The sequence below is a fragment of the Bos indicus x Bos taurus genome, chromosome X (genome assembly GCF_003369695.1).
Source record: "Bos indicus x Bos taurus breed Angus x Brahman F1 hybrid chromosome X, Bos_hybrid_MaternalHap_v2.0, whole genome shotgun sequence".
Taxonomy (NCBI): Eukaryota; Metazoa; Chordata; class Mammalia; order Artiodactyla; family Bovidae; genus Bos; species Bos indicus x Bos taurus.
Genome location: NC_040105.1, coordinates 43394772 through 43410692, shown reverse-complemented (window position 1 = coordinate 43410692; position 15921 = coordinate 43394772). Strand labels below are relative to the sequence as shown.

The window sequence follows — 15921 nt, the reverse complement described above, 5'->3', positions numbered from 1 at the left end:
AGTTAAAATTAAACAATTTAACTTGAACTGAAAAGATCTCCCATGGTATGTAATCAATAATGAATTTCTTAGAGGCCTTATCATGCCAAAGAAAGTTTTCTCTATCAGTGAAAATAGAGATCTTATAATTTCATTTAAATGTTAAAGATAATCAATGAAAGTAGAGATCTCATAATTTCATTTAAATATCAAGGATAAGACTGAAGAGCTTCTGGAGGGCCATCGTGTCTCCTGTGTCTTGGGATGAGTCTGCCCCTAGACTTCCCTAGACAGACACAAAATTTTGAGAATTTACAAATAAGACTACATGACCCAATATGGGACTACATCTCACTTGCTAGTGAGCCCTTCCTTATATAGCCACCCTATTAGGCGACATTAGATAGAACGGGGAGGTGGAGTGCGGTTGCGCTCCACGACAAAACTGAGACTGCAGATAGAAAAGAATTGGGCCAAGAAGACTGCCCAGCTAGTGGTTTCTGGGTTGGGAGCCAGAGCCTGCACAGTAATCCTGTGCAAATTGAGAAGTTCTCCATTTGCTCCGTTCCTGTTTCCGTGACCTTTCAGATCTTTGCTACCTAAACCTTTTGAGCAAAATAAAACTGTGAAGATATTTCTTCTCTTTTTACTTTCACAGAAGTCTGTAGATAAGTAAGAAGCATAAACAGATATGAATTTTCAGTGAAAATAACTTTTTGGTTATTATAATTAACATAGACTTGGATGTACAAATCTTAAGCATACCTGTTGACAATTTTGAAAAATGTATATACAGTTTAATAACCAGCACAGAAATCAAGATAGAGAATATGTCCATCACCCCAGAGAGTTCCCTTGCCCCCCTTTCCAATCAGTCATCTACCCAGAGGCAATAACTATTCTGATTTCTGTCACCATATATTAGTTTTGTCTGCTCTCAAGCAAGAATTTTAAGTCTCAGTTTTCAAAAACATTATAGAAGTATACTTTAGTGTGTTAAAATAATGTTTAATGAAAAGCTTCCTAACACTTGATTGTCTGTATTTCTAAGGTTGAAACTAGTTATATATGTATATCATATATGTTGTTAGTTGAGATTTTTAAAAATATCACAGAATAGTCTATGGAAAAGATACCTTTATGTTTTTTGACTGCTTGCATCCCAGAAGCGATTATGGAAAGACTTCCACTATCATTAACCTTTTCTCCACTGACAGAAGCTAGACTGCATGGAGCCCATATGTCCCTATGAGTCCTTCGACACTCTGAAACAGTTCCTCGAGTATGATAGGAAGGTCTTGCGTTTTTTCTGCGTGTGGGACGACTCAGGCTCAGTGTTTGGGGATCGTAGAGAACTTATCCTGCATTACTTTCTGTCTGATGATACCATCGAGATCAAAGAAGTCTTGCCACATAACTCAGGAAGAGATGCTATGTCATTGTTTCTCCAGAGAAGAAAGCTACCTAAGGTGAGCAGTAGACACGGGACTGCTTTCCGGGTTTGCTTGTGGGCTGAAGACCCTAGTCACTGTCTGGAATGTCGCGTGTTATGACTGTTGGTGACAAGTCACTATGTATTAGTGCTGGTGTTTAGAAAATTTGCACTTTGTGCCCTCTATTAATATACATCTATGAAAGTAATACAGAGGATATGACAAATTGGAATTGGAAAATTCAGGGCTTAAGGCATGTAAAGGGAAAAAGTCAAATGCAAGAGAACTACCTATGTCATTGAGTTTACCGTGAATCTTATGAAAGTAAAGGACTCTCGAGTAAAAGAATTGCTCATGGCCTTGGGAAGAGCAATAGCCTTTGGCCTCTGTAGCCTACTGGGGAGATCCCATTGTATTGGTCTGGGCTGTGAACACACACACACACACACACACACACACACACACACACACACAGAGGAGTGACTCTTCTGCGAGTAGCCACTTGCAGAAGTAGTCACCAACTAGCTACTGGCTAGCAACAGTAATAGCTTTAGCACCTTTACTGTTAAAAAAGAGTTGTCCAAATGATTTCTACACATGTTCATGGCCACTTGAGAGCTAATGTAACCTGGGTGCAGCGGAAACAGCACATAGACAGAAGACCTGGGTTAGAATTGTAGATCTGCCGCTTAATAGCTGTGTGACCTTAGGCCAGTCATTAACCTCTCTGAGCGTATTTCCCTATCTCTAAAATGCTTTTAACTAGGCTTCCCTTCTGAGGTAACTGTAAAGACTGAATGAGATAATATAGTAAAAAGCACTATCTAAGGATCTATAAGAGCTTCCCAGGTGGTATTATTGGTAAAGAACCCGCCTGCCAATACCAGAGATGATAGGAAACCTGGGTTCAATCCCTGGGTCATGAAGATCCCCTGGAGGAGGGCATGGTAACCCACTCCAGTATTCTTGCCTGGAGAATCCTCATGGACAGAGGAGCCTGGGGGGCTATAGTCCATGGGTTCACAAAGAGTCAGACACGACTGAAGCAATTTAGCACGGATGCATGCAAAAACCTATGAACACCTAACTATAAGGCACACGAAAACATCATGGCTTATTCACAGCTCTCTGTTATGTTTTATTTCTTTATTTATTTGGATAATGTTTTTTTAAACTTACTTCTTAGTGCTACTGAAAAGATTACTGTAACACTCATTTCTGATGCGTACAACCACTGGTTATTTGTTTATCACAAGAGACTCTTCCAGATTCTCAAGAGTCTCCCACCAGAAGTCCTGCTATGTAGCTTCTTGGGGCTGGGACTGGGTTTGTCCCAGAGCAAACTCCAGGCATATGCACAGCAGGTGGCCAGGAGGAGCCAGGGAAGCCTGTTTTTAGAATGGCTTTGAAAAATAGGCTAAATATAAAATAATAATGACATACCTGACATTTGCAGTGTTCCTTGACATCAATTGCTTCATTTATTCATTCATTCAACAAATATTTAGTAAGTGTCAGCTGTGTGCTGGCTCTGAGGTTACCATGAGATAGAAAATGGGTTAATTCCTGCTGTATGGTGTTTTCATTCTCGTGGGGGAGAGATCCAAGAGCAATGGGTATTCCCTTGACGCCACATCCTTTGAGAAAGCAAGGAGTAAATACTGTTGCTACTGAAGTTCTGAGAGGATAAATGTCTGGCCCCATGTCCTATAGCTAAGAAGTGGCAATGAGAGAGTTTGCATCAAAAAATGTGTTGTTTTTTTCCTCTGTAACGTGCCTTACTTGCACCCCACAGCTCATAAATTCACACGTTTTAACTTTTAGTTTATGTCACACATATCAGGGATGATTCTGATGTCTCAGCTGAGATAAACCAATTAGTATCAGTTTCCATAAGTTCAGATATTTCCTGCCTGACCACCTCCAGCACGGGTGAAACTGAAGGGTGTCCTTCCTGGCTTGCTTCCAGTCACAGTTTGTGTGAGAGGCTGACCGTACTTCACTGTTCATACTACCTAACCGCACTGCCTCTCTCAGCCAGAAAAATGCCTCCTTGCTCAGGGTCAGGCAGGGTGCTGAGCCAGTCAAGAAAGCAAGGCAGGGTCTCTCCATCAGGGCATCTTGTTGTTTAGTGAAAAGATGACTGCTGATGAAGCAGTTAGAGAGCAATGACAAGTTTAACCCTGAGGTGGGTGCTATAGAAGTTTGGATTGGGCACTGGCCAGCAGGATGGGAGAGGTCAGAAGGAAAAGATGGGGCTTCGTCAAGTCCTTGAAGGATGAGGGGAGTGTAGACCGACCCGCAGAGGGTGGGGAAACATGGGGGAAAGGTGGCTGGAGTCTGTGTCCTGTCTTCCTCGGGATGATAGAGGAGAACCAGATGGTATCACTTGCCACTTGAGCCCCTCACCAGGAGCATGTTTATGTTGAGAGTCCACCTACCACATCTTGATTTGATTTATATCTTCTAGTATGGCCCCCCTGGAGTCTATCAACCAGGCCAGTTAACAGACCAGACAGTTCTCAATGTGTATGGTGGCTACTCAGAGACCCGAGTGTATGGCTTCCTGTTGGATAAATATCAGGTAAGTCATGTTTTATTACTGTTACCAGTATGGCTTCTCTGAAACCTGGAATGTGGGCTGAGTTGGGTATTCTTCTGGGAGACTGGTTGTGAACGACATTGATGACTATATAAATGTATGTGTTGCACTGTTGCATTTATCAATAATAAACATGCTTAAGTGTACATATAAATATATGCATTGCATTGCCATTTGGTAGCACTACCTTGCTAAAAGAGTGTTTTAAAATGTTGATTTTGAGTGGTTGTCTTTTGATTTGATTTAAAAAATTTGGTTATAAGTGATGTAATGGATTTTTTAAAATTTCCTTTTTCCTTTGAGAGGGGGGATGCCAAGATCTTTGGTGGGTCTGTGGTGCCAACATCATGTTCCTTTGTTTTTATTAGCTAGGAAAATTAGACCAAGAGTTTTACAAAGATACTGACCTATCCATAGGAACCACCATCAATGTGTGGGGAAGGAAAGTGCTCCTTTGTGACTGTGATGATTTCACGAAAACTTATTATAGGACTAAATATGGAATTGGTAAGTGATACATCTGTCAATTAGAAAATAATATTTAAACTTGGAGTCTTTGTTCCCTAGTTAAGATTGAGCTGATTTTTGAGTTTCAAATTCTAAGCTTCTAATAGCTGCTACAATTTATTGAGCATTTGCTAACTGCCAGGCATTTGTTGTCTTATTTATTCCCCTAATATCATCCTCATTTTAGAAGTGAAGAGACTGTGGCTTACAAGGGGTTTCCTGGATGAAGGTCATGCATGCAGCAAGTAGAGTGAGCCAAAAACTTAAACTTCTCTGCCTGATGCCAAAGGCTGCCGTTTCCCCATGTAGTCCCCTGCCTCACTGCTGTGGTCAAGCAGTTGAAATGGAAATGCAAAGACTTTTCTTTCTGCTGAATCCTTGCTTACCACAGAGGCTATACTGATTTTTGTTCTCTAGCAAATTGTGCCCATCTGCTCTACCTTTGCTGGTGAGACACAGCCAGGCTGCCAGCTTCTCTCTTCTTAGCTCTTCATTCCATTCAGATTAGGTTAGTTCAGTTCATAATGGAAGCCAGTGACTTATTAAGCACCCACTAGATGTAGGTCATTGCAGTGGACACAGGAGATGCAGAGTTGTGTAAGGAGTTTCTAGGCTGGAAGGGGAGCAGAGATCTACTGTATGTTACATGGTGTTATAACTGTCACAGAAGCAGGGGGAGGATCTGAGATGAAACCTGAAAAACAAGCCCCTCTGTTTGTTAAACCTGCAGGCCAGCCCTACCCCCTTCCCGGGCCCTCTACCCCAGGGTTCAGGTACCTGCTTGTGCTTGGCTAAGTGGGGGTGATAGGAGTTGCCAACCTCCCAGATTGGCGTTGGAGCTCAGTTGGGGGTTGCTTACTCCTTTCTGAACATTGGAGTATTCATATGAGCTCACTTCCCTGAGCCATGAGATGGAAGCCAGAAACAACCACAGCTTTTCCTAAAAGACAGGGTGCTTTGTCTCTAGGATGACACGAGGCCCACCTTACATGTCTTGATGTCCCCACTGTGTAGTATTCCTGGCCTCATGGGAATCATTATATTATGTAAGAAGACACACAGCACACAAAGGGGTTGGAATATAAAAGACTTTCAATTTCTCTCTTTGGTTCACTATGGGAATTTGTTCCACTGCATCTACATGCCAGATTAGTCAAAATGGGGCCAAATTGGTGGCCTCTTCTTATATTATTTTCTAAAATTAGTCCTGTTGGTGGACACAGTTGGGCATATTTGTTTTGGGTACTGAGGACAAGAAGGAGCCAGGAATGTGCAGGTAGTGGCTGCCATAGAGAAGCTGCTAGTGACCCTTAGATAGTTGGGAAGGATAATTTGATTTTTAATAAATGTAAGTACCTGTTCAGAGTTGACAAGTCTTCAGTGTAGAGTTGAAAATTGATAAAAAAGAATGAGTCACTGAAGACATTTACCTATGTCCTACTGAAAGATTATATGCGTGCCTGCTCAGTCATGTCCGATTCTTTGTAGAATTGGAATCCATGGACTGTAGCCCACCAGGCTCCTCTGTCCACGGGATTTCCCAGGCAAGAATACCAGAGGGTGTTGCCATTTCCTACTCCAGGGGATCTTCCTGACCCAGGGATCAAAACCATGTCTCTTGCATCTCCTGCATGGCAGGTGGATTCTTTACCTCTGTTCCACCTGGGAAGCCCACTGAAAGATTACCGTAATACAAAGGATGTGGTGAGGTCATATGATCCCTTAAATGTTAAGTTCAACATTCAGTTGATGTTTGTTAGCTTGATTTAGAGAATATGAAGTTTGTATTTGGGGAAATGAACATAGTGCTGGGAGACCCAGTACATGGTTAGTCTCTTAATGGGTTTACAGGGAACTTTCAGAGGCAGAGGAAATCTACCAGTGTGCTCCGGATCTAGCCATCTTCACCAGATGCATCAACTTCAAATGTCCTGTGGTCAGTTTCAGTTGAGTCCTAGTGCCTAATTTCTTCCTGCTTACTTTTGCTGTCTCTAGAGACTTACTGTATTATATTTTAAAAAGTCATTTGTGCCTTTAAAGCTCATATAATGTGAGCATTATGTCTTTAAAGAGAAAATTATGCAAATGCAAAGTTATGATGCATTTTATAGTCATGCTGACTTTTTATATTTCTTCTAAGATATGTTAAAATATCCCATTTAATAGACACCATTATTACACAACATTTCTTGAGTAACAACAGTATACTTAATGTAACTAATGGCTAGAAATTATATCCATGATTCAGGGAGGAGGGGAGTGAATCAGTATTCTCTGATTATCTTTGCATTTGCTTTTCCTGACTTTTTGGTAACATTAAATTAATAGACTTAATGTTACTTAGATGCAGTTTTTTTGGACATTTACATTTTTTTAATAACTCATCTGGCTCTAAAAATTCATAAGACTAATCACATTTTATACATTATATTTTGGTATTCTTGAACCCCAAACCAGGACAGAGTCCTGGCAGTAATTGTGGTCACATTTCCTTCCTTGCCAATAATCGTGGTCAGTAGAAACCTGGTGTCACCACTCTGCAGCGCCACAGGAAGAAGCTGACAACTGCCAATGACACAGCTAGGGCCCTCCCTAAGAGGAAGCCAGGGGGAGATTTCTAATGCAGTATACAGCCTGGGTGCCTCAGTACCTTCTCTAACCTATTGCCACCCCCAGCATATTTGGGAGGAGAAAAAATGGCAGACGGACCAAGAGGTGAAGTTGACCACAGTCCCAAGAAAGGCACATGAGAAGCTTTCTATTATGTAGAAGCACAGGGCTTGACAGAATCCCAAGAGATATATATGTAAAACCCCTGTGTTAAACCCCATCTGGACTCCTAAAAAGATGAGATTCTTTTGTGCGTTTCAGGATTCTAAAGAGAAGGCAACTTCCTCCACGAAACAGTCCAGTGTGACTGCCCCACTAGGCAGCTTGGCTATCCCGCTGGCCCTGGCTAGCCTGCCGGGCAGGAGCCTGTCACTCCCTCCTTACTTCGTGTGCATGAACACGGACTGGCAGATGGAGGCCTGTCGGACTTTCCTGTAGCATGAAGGTTGGAAGAGGCTCCAGGGGCTCTAGCAGGTGTTTCTTTCACTGAAGGGACATGGATTTGAATGTAAACTGTTCTTACCTAGAATTCCTGCCTTGGGTTATTATTTTTTTGTCCATAAGAGGACTTTGTTACAATCGATTCTTAGTGGTTGGGACAACCAAACTAGTGTGTGTGTGTGTGTGTGTGTGTGCGCGCGCGCATGTGCGCATGCTTAGTAGCTCAGTCATGTCCGACTCTTGCGACCCCATAGACTGTAGCCTGCCAGACTCCTCTGTCCATGGGATTCTCCAGGCAAGAACACTGGAGTGGGTAGCCATTCCCTTTTCCAGGGGATCTTCCTGACCCAGGGATCAAACTTGGTTCTCCTGCATTGCAGGCAGATTCTTTACCATCTGAGCCACCAGGGAAGCCATTAAGGATAAGCAAAAAAACTTAAAGCATATTTAATTTTGTGGAGTCATTTATAGCCATCTCTGAACTCTTGGTGTTAGAAACAGCAGAGCATCTAAGATGAGAGTCTAATGATCATTTGAACAAATGAGCCATCCCAAGATGCAACAGCAGAGGTAGAATTTGCTTCTAGTCTCACAACATGGCTTTGATGGACCTAACAATTTTGCTTTTTTTTTAAACCTCTTGTATGCAGTGAAGAGGGTTGAAAATTAGATGATTTCTAACGGTTTTCTAGCTAGAGCTAGAAAATCATGTGATTATTTGACCCCAAAGTGACCATCCCACTGAAGTCATTTGACCTGCATATGGGGTACAAGCAGAGGTGGATTCAACCTCAAAAATAATGAAGCTTAAGCTTTAGGGTTCTTTTCTTTGCAGGGGCCCCATTCCAAGGCCCTGGGCCTAATTTTATCTCAATTATTTGACATTTTTTTGTCTTACAGAGGTTCTCCCAAATAATAAGCTTCAGGCCTCCCAAAACCTGGGTCCAAATCTCGGTTACTAGCAAATCAGAGGTGAATATCGAGGTAATTGAAGGCTTTTCTCAGAATCATTTCCAAATGAGATGATGAATAGTAAACCACTGTGAGGGAGCATTAAGATACATTCTTTAAAAAAGAGCCTGTCCCCTCTGTGTAAATTTGTTGGAATCTAGTCAATTGTGAATGGACAGTCAATATATATGTTTTTACAAGTCTCTCAGAATTAGAAGCATCGGACTATTTGAAAGGCAGATGTGTTTTAGGATCTATTAGAATGTCAGTATAAGAAGATATTTGGGACCTGTGGCTGATTCATGCTGATATATGGCAGAAACCTGCACAATATTGTAAAGCAATTATCTTCCAATAAAATTTTTTTAAAAAGAAGATATTTGGGAAGATGCTTTGTAAAAAAAAAAAAGTGTATACTTTTTCATTAAATATTTTTTAACACCTAAAACATGCAGGATGGTGGAACAATGGAAAACCAAAGACAGAAATTTATCCAGGCACAATTCCAAACCTTTGTGAATATACACAATTAACCCGTAAAAAATGGAATCTTGAGTCACAGTATCCAGAAAGACTGTATTGTTGAAAAAGTCAGACATGGTGGAATGGAACAGTTCTCGGCATTTATACACTAGATGGCACTGTGGGTGCAGAGGAAAGCTCTAAATTGATTCTTTTGTTACTTAAATCTGTTGCAAAAATGATGTAGTTGAGAAAACAACAGTGTGTTATAAAACCTGTAATTTTGGGGGGAGATGTAGAATGCATTCTTAATTTGAGATTCAGTGTGTGTCCTCTTTTGGTTAGGCTGTTTAGATTATTATATAGAGTTGGAGGCATATGTCCCCTGTTGGAAGAAACCAATCATGCCTGAATTTTCTAATAATCACGTACAGTTCTTCCTGCCATCCCCTATGGTCCTTTTCCTAAAAATGAAGGTACCAGTTAGTGGTGTGTTTCATGTTACAATTAGGAATGATAGGGTCTGCTGTAATTCTGACGAATTCCAATATTTAAACTTGCCTCTTTATTACCAAGGCTTCTCTTTAATTGCCACAAAAATAGCAATAGGAGAGGCTCACCAGTCATTTCCATACCCGAAGTCTGGCCGCCTCCTTTCACTAAGTCAGTGAGAAATATCTGATGGCATTCTCTTTGCTAGTATGTCTTCTGTGAGCAATTTCTGTCAGGGTGGAACAATACTCTTTTGGGGATTATGCTTGAGGAGGTTCCACACAAAGGCTGTTAGGAAGTCTAAGGAAATGTGAAAGTTGAAAATGTTTTCAAATCAGAGTTAGAAACAGCCCCTTAGCCTTTTGATCAATCAGTACAAAAAAAAAAAAAAAAAAGAAACTATCCCTCCATGTTAAGAGGTAGGCTGCCTTGGATGACACATTGGTGCACATTTTCGATTAGAAAGGTATGTACTAAATCTGTTCTCTTCCTTCTGTTAGAACTTTGGCAATGGAAAAGGAAATCTTTTCTTATGCGAGACTCCTTTCAGGCTCTAATGGAAACACCTATGGGATGGTCAACTTTGGGGAAGAGGTAGAAATGAGATTCCATGGGTTGTTTGGTTGCTTTGCTTTCTTTTGCTTTAAGAAAGATCCAGACATCATCTTTGCCATTTGTGATGTGCTAATACTAGTGATTGGGATCTATTGAGTCAACGTGTCATCTACTTCAGAGGGCATACTTGCTTCTCAGAGGTGGTACAGCCTCACGAATGAGTACCTAACAGCTCCCAGGCTATTACAAATATGTCTCCACCTGTCTCTTCATCTCTCCTTCATCACAGATGATAAATGAATTAAGAAGGTCAACCGTATTTACCACTTACCTCTCCCTTTGGCAGTGGTGGTTTTAAAAGTTGTGTTAGTTTGATTTGTGTTTTATTTATTAATTTTTGCAGTATCACATTTCAGTACGATTGCAGTCTTTTCTTGGGCAGTAATAGAGGCAACCTGGAGGGGTTGTTGGTGAGAAGAAATGTTGTTTTTGTTTTTGATCTAGGTAGTGAAGTATCATGGCCTGGAGCTGAGCTAGAGGAAAGGGAGAGGGCTTAAAATGTGGGCTCAGGAGGAAGAGACATCAGATGGGGAAGGTAAAGGCAAAACAGCCAGGAGTCAGTCCTATTTGGAAAGGAATTTAATTAGTGAGTGTTGACTAAAGATAGGAGAGGGCTACATTACAGGTTAAAATATGGAACGGGTAGCATAAAGTTTCAGACTTGAATTTTCATATCATTGGAAAAATCAAGGAAGAACAAAAAATATTCCGAAATGGGGATGTGATGACAAAAGATAAATGTTTACTTATTCGACACACTCAGTCTCTCTCTCTCTCTTTTTTTTCTTTCTTTTGAACCAATGGCGATTATTGAGTGAGTTCTGTGGTTTTTGTAAACATGATTGAAACCTACCCTCTCAGGATTTTGGTGTGTTTTGTTTGAAAGAGTTTAAAATAGTCTACAAAGATCTCCATGTTCATCTTGAAAACATAACAAACCTTTCAAAACATCCATAATCAGGGCAAAAAAAAAATATTGATGTTTCATCTGCCTTTGTTTTGTTATAGAGAACTTTACCTCGATTCCATGCAAGGCCCCATCTCCTCCAAAAATAGAAAGGAAATTTCCACCTTATACCGGCTTTGGTTCTGAAGAGGATTCTCTTCGCTCCTGCATAGGCCTTATGCCCACACCTCATCAGAGGAACTTCAAGAAGTTCATTGAATTTGACAGGTGCTTGAGGGAACTGTTATTTTAATCTGATTTTTCCCAAATGTATGTGGGGTTTGTAATATTGTCCTCATGACAGAACAGATGACAATTTATCTGATTTCAAGTCCAGGGACATGTTGTTATAACTTTAATGAAGATGATTAATATGTAAGTATTAACAGATTCTTACATCAGTGGCTATTTTTTTTACTTTTTTCCCCAGGTTTTTTGAGAAATAATTGACATAAAACATGGCATAAGTTTAAGATATGCAACATAATGATTGGATATATGTATGTATTGAAAAATGATCACCACAAGAAGATTAGTTCACATCCATACCTCACAGTTCAAATTTTTTTTCTTGTGATGAGAATTTTTAAGCTGTACTCTCTTACTTTCAAATATACATTATTATTTACTGTCGTCATCATGCTGTATGTTATGTCCCCAGAACTTATTTGTCTTAGAGCAGAAAGGTAGTTCCTTTTGATCACCTTCACTCAATTATCCCATCCACTACCCACCCCCCTAACTCTGGCAGTCACCAGTCTGATCCCTGTTTCTATGAGTTTGTTTTTTTAGATTCTACATGTAAGTGAGATCATGTAGTATTTGTCTTTCTATTGACTTATTTTACTTAGCATAATGCCCTCAAGGTCCATCCATGCTATTGCAAATGGCAGGATTTCCTTCTTTTTGATGATTGAATAATATTCCACTGTGTGTGTGTGTTCGTGTGTGTGTGTGTGTGTACACATGCACGTGCACTGTGTCCTCAGTTTTGCCTGACTCTCTGCGACCCCATGCACTGTAGCACTCCAGTCTCCTCTGTCCATGGGATTTTCCAGGCAAGAACTGGAGTGGGTTGCCATTTCCAACTCCAGGGGATTTTCCTGACCCAGGGATCGGACTTGTGTCTCTTACATCTCCTGTATTGGCAGGCAGATTCTTTGCCACTATGCCACCTGGGAAGCCCATGTATGTGTGATATGTATGTATGTATTTTTTTACACTTTATCCATATACCTGCTAGTGGACACTTGTGTTGTTTCCCTGTGTTAGCTATTGCAAATAATACTGCATTGAACATGGGGGTGCAGATATCTTTTGGGGACAGTGATTTTGTTTCCTTTGTGTATATATATCCAAAAGTAGAATTACTGTCATATGGTAGTTCTGTTTTTAATTTTTTGAGGTGCCTCCATGCTGTTTTCCACAGTGGCTGCACCAATTTACATTCCCATCAACAGTGCACAAGGGTTCTCTGTTCCCCACATCTTCACATTGAGTGGTTATTTTAATGTGCCATCTGGAAGCCCCTAAAGCCATATTATCCCCAATCTATATTGCCTTTCCATGTATATGTGTGTGTGTGTAAATGTATATATATATATATGTATATATATGTATATATATATGTATATATATGTATGTATATATATATATATATATATATATATATGCTTTTCCATATGTATCTATCTCAAGATAATCCCTAGGAAATGGTGTAGAGTAAGGGTCATCAGACTTTTTCTTAAAAGGTCAGATACAAATATTTTCTGCTTTGCGGACCATACTGCCTCTATCACAGTTGCTTAGCTCTGTCATTGTAGCATGAAAACAGCCATAGACAATCCATAAACAAATGTGTGACTGCATTCCAATAAAACTGTTTATGGACACTGAGAACCCCATGAACAGTATGAAAAGGCAGAAAGATAGGACACTGAAAGATGAACTCCCCAGGTCGGTAGGTGCCCAAAATGCTACTGGAGATCAGTGGAGAAATAACTCCAGGAAGAATGAAGGGATGGAGCCAAAGCAAAAACACCCAGTTGTGAACAGGACTGGTGCATAGGAACCTGGAATGTTAAGTCCATGAATCAAGGCAAATTGGAAGTGGTCAAACAGGAGATAATAAGACAATATTTTAAAGTTTAAAAATAAAATAAAATTTTTTTAAAAAAAGGAGATAACAAGAGTGAACATTGACATTCTAGGAATCAGTGAACTAAGATGGACTGGAATGGGTGAATTTAACTCAGATGACCATTATATCTACTACTGTGGGCAGGAATCCCTTAGAAGAAATGGAGTAGCCATCATAGTCAACAAAAGAGTCTGAAATGCAGTACTTGGATGCAATCTCAAAAATTACAGAATGATCTCTGTTCATTTCCAAGGCAAACCTTTCAATATCATGGTAATCCAAGTCTATGCCCCGACCAGTAACACTGAAGAAGCTGAAGTTGAACAGTTCTATGAAGACCTACAAGACTTTCTAGAACTAACACCCAAAAAGATGTCCTTTTCATTATAGGGGACTGGAATGCAAAAGTGGTAAGTCAAGAAACACCTGGAGTAACAGGCAAATTTGACCTTGGAGTACAGAATGAAGCAGGGCAAAGGCTAATAGAGTTCTGCCAAGAGAACGCACTGGTCATAGCAAACACCCTCTTGCAACAACACAAGAGAAAACTGTACACATGGACATCACCAGATGGTCGACACTGAAATCAGATTGATTATATTCTTTGCAGCCAAAGATGGAGAGGCTCTATACAGTCAGCAAAAACAAGACTGGGAGCTGACTGTGGCTCAGATCAGGAACTCCTTATTGCCAAGTTCAGACAAAAATTGAAGAAAGTAGAGAAACCCACTAGACCATTCAGGTATGACCTAAATCAAATCCCTTATGATTATACAGTGGAAGTGAGAAATAGATTTAAGGGACTAGATCTGATAGATAGAGTGCCTGATGAACTATGGATGGAGGTTCGTGACACTGTACAGGATACAAGACCATCTGCAAGAAAAAGAAATGCAAAAAAGCAAAATGGCTGTCTGGGGAGGCCTTACAAATAGCTGAGAAAAGAAGGGAAGTGAAAAGCAAAGGATAAAAGGAAAGATACACTCATTTGAATGCAGAGTTCCAAAGAATAGCAAGGAGAGATAAGAAAGCCTTCCTCAGCGATCAATGCAAAGAAATAGAGGAAAACAACAGAATGGGAAAGACTAGAGATCTCTTCAAGAAAATTAGAGATACCAAGGGAACATTTCATGCAAAGATGGGCACAATAAAGGACAGAAATGGTAGGGACCTAACAGAAGCAGAAGATATTAAGAAGAGGTGGCAATAAAACACAGAAGAACTGTACAAAAAAGATCTTCACAATCCAGATAATCATGTTGGTGTGATCACTGACCTAGAGCCAGACATCCTGGAATGTGAAGTCAAGTGGGCCTTAGGAAACATCACTACGAACAAAGCTAGTAGAGGTGATGGAATTCCAGTTGAGCTATTTCAAATCCTGAAAGATGACACTGTGAAAGTGCTGCACTCAATATGCCAGCAAATTTGGAAAACTCAGCAGTGGCCACAGGACTGGAAAAGGTCAGTTTTCATTCCAGTCCCATAGAAAGGCAATGCTCAAACTACTGCACAGTTGCACTCATCTCACACGCTAGTAAAGTAATGCTTAAAATTTTCCAAGCCAGGCTTCAGCAATACGTGAACCATGAAATTTCAGATGTTCCAGCTGGTTTTAGAAAAGGCAGAGGAACCAGAGATCAAATTGCCAACATCCGCTGAATCATCGAAAAAGCAAGAGAGTTCTAGAAAAACATCTATTTTTTGCTTTATTGACTATGCCAAAGCCTTTGACTGTGTGGATCACAATCAACTGTGGAAAATTCTGAAAGAGATGGGACTACCAGACCACCTGACCTGCCTCTTGAGAAACCTATATGCAGGTCAGGAAGCAACAGTTAGAACTGGACATGGAACAACAGACTGGTTGCAAATAGGAAAAGGAGCACGTCAAGGCTATATATTGTCACCCTGTTTATTTAACTTCTATGCAGAGTACATCATGAGAAACGCTGGGCTGGAAGAAGCACAAGCTGGAATCAAGATTGCTGGGAGAAATATCAATAACCTCAGATATGCAGATGACACCACCCTTATGTGAAGTTCCGGTGAAGAAGAACTAAAGAGCCTCTTGATGAAAGTGAAAGAGCAGAGTGAAAAAATTGGCTTAAAACTCAGCATTCAGAAAACTAAGATCATGGCATCCGGTCCCATCACTTCATGTCAAATAAATGGGGAAAAAGTGGCAACAGTGGCTGACTTTATTTTTCTGGGCTCCAGAATCACTGCAGATGGTGACTGCAGCCATGAAATTAAGACTCTTACTCCTTGGAAGGAAGGTTTTGACCAACCTAGACAGCATATTAAAAAGCAGAGACATTACTTTGCCAACAAAGGTCCGTCTAGTCAAGGCTATGGTTTTTCCGGTAGTCATGTATGGATGTGAGAGTTGGACTACAAAGAAAGCTGAGCACTGAAGAATTGATGCTTTTGAACTGTGGTGTTGGAGAAGACTCTTGAGAGTCCCTTGCACTGCAAGGAGATCCAGCCAGTCCATCCTAAAGGAGATCAGTCCTGGATGTTCATTGGAAGGACTGATGTTGAAGCTGAAACTCCAATATTTTGGCCACCTGATGCAAAGTGTTGACTCATTGGAAAAGACCCTGATGCTGGGAAAGATTGAGGGCAGGAGGAGAAGGGGACAACAGAGGATGAGATGGTTGGATGGCATCACCAACTCGATGGACATGGGTTTGGGTGAACTCTGGGAGTTGGTGATGGACTAGGAGGCCTGGTGTGCTGC

General features: G+C 40.6%; 1 protein-coding gene across 1 annotated transcript in view; it reads left to right on the top strand.

Moving 5' to 3' along the window:
• Positions 1-15921, top strand: part of EFHC2 (EF-hand domain containing 2) — a 196935-nt gene that overhangs the window by 69753 nt on the left and 111261 nt on the right. The window contains exons 4-7 of the mRNA XM_027534499.1: positions 1197-1448; positions 3883-3996; positions 4383-4521; positions 11101-11266. Coding sequence (XP_027390300.1) covers positions 1197-1448; positions 3883-3996; positions 4383-4521; positions 11101-11266 — 671 coding nt within the window. The remainder of the gene's footprint in view (positions 1-1196; positions 1449-3882; positions 3997-4382; positions 4522-11100; positions 11267-15921) is intronic.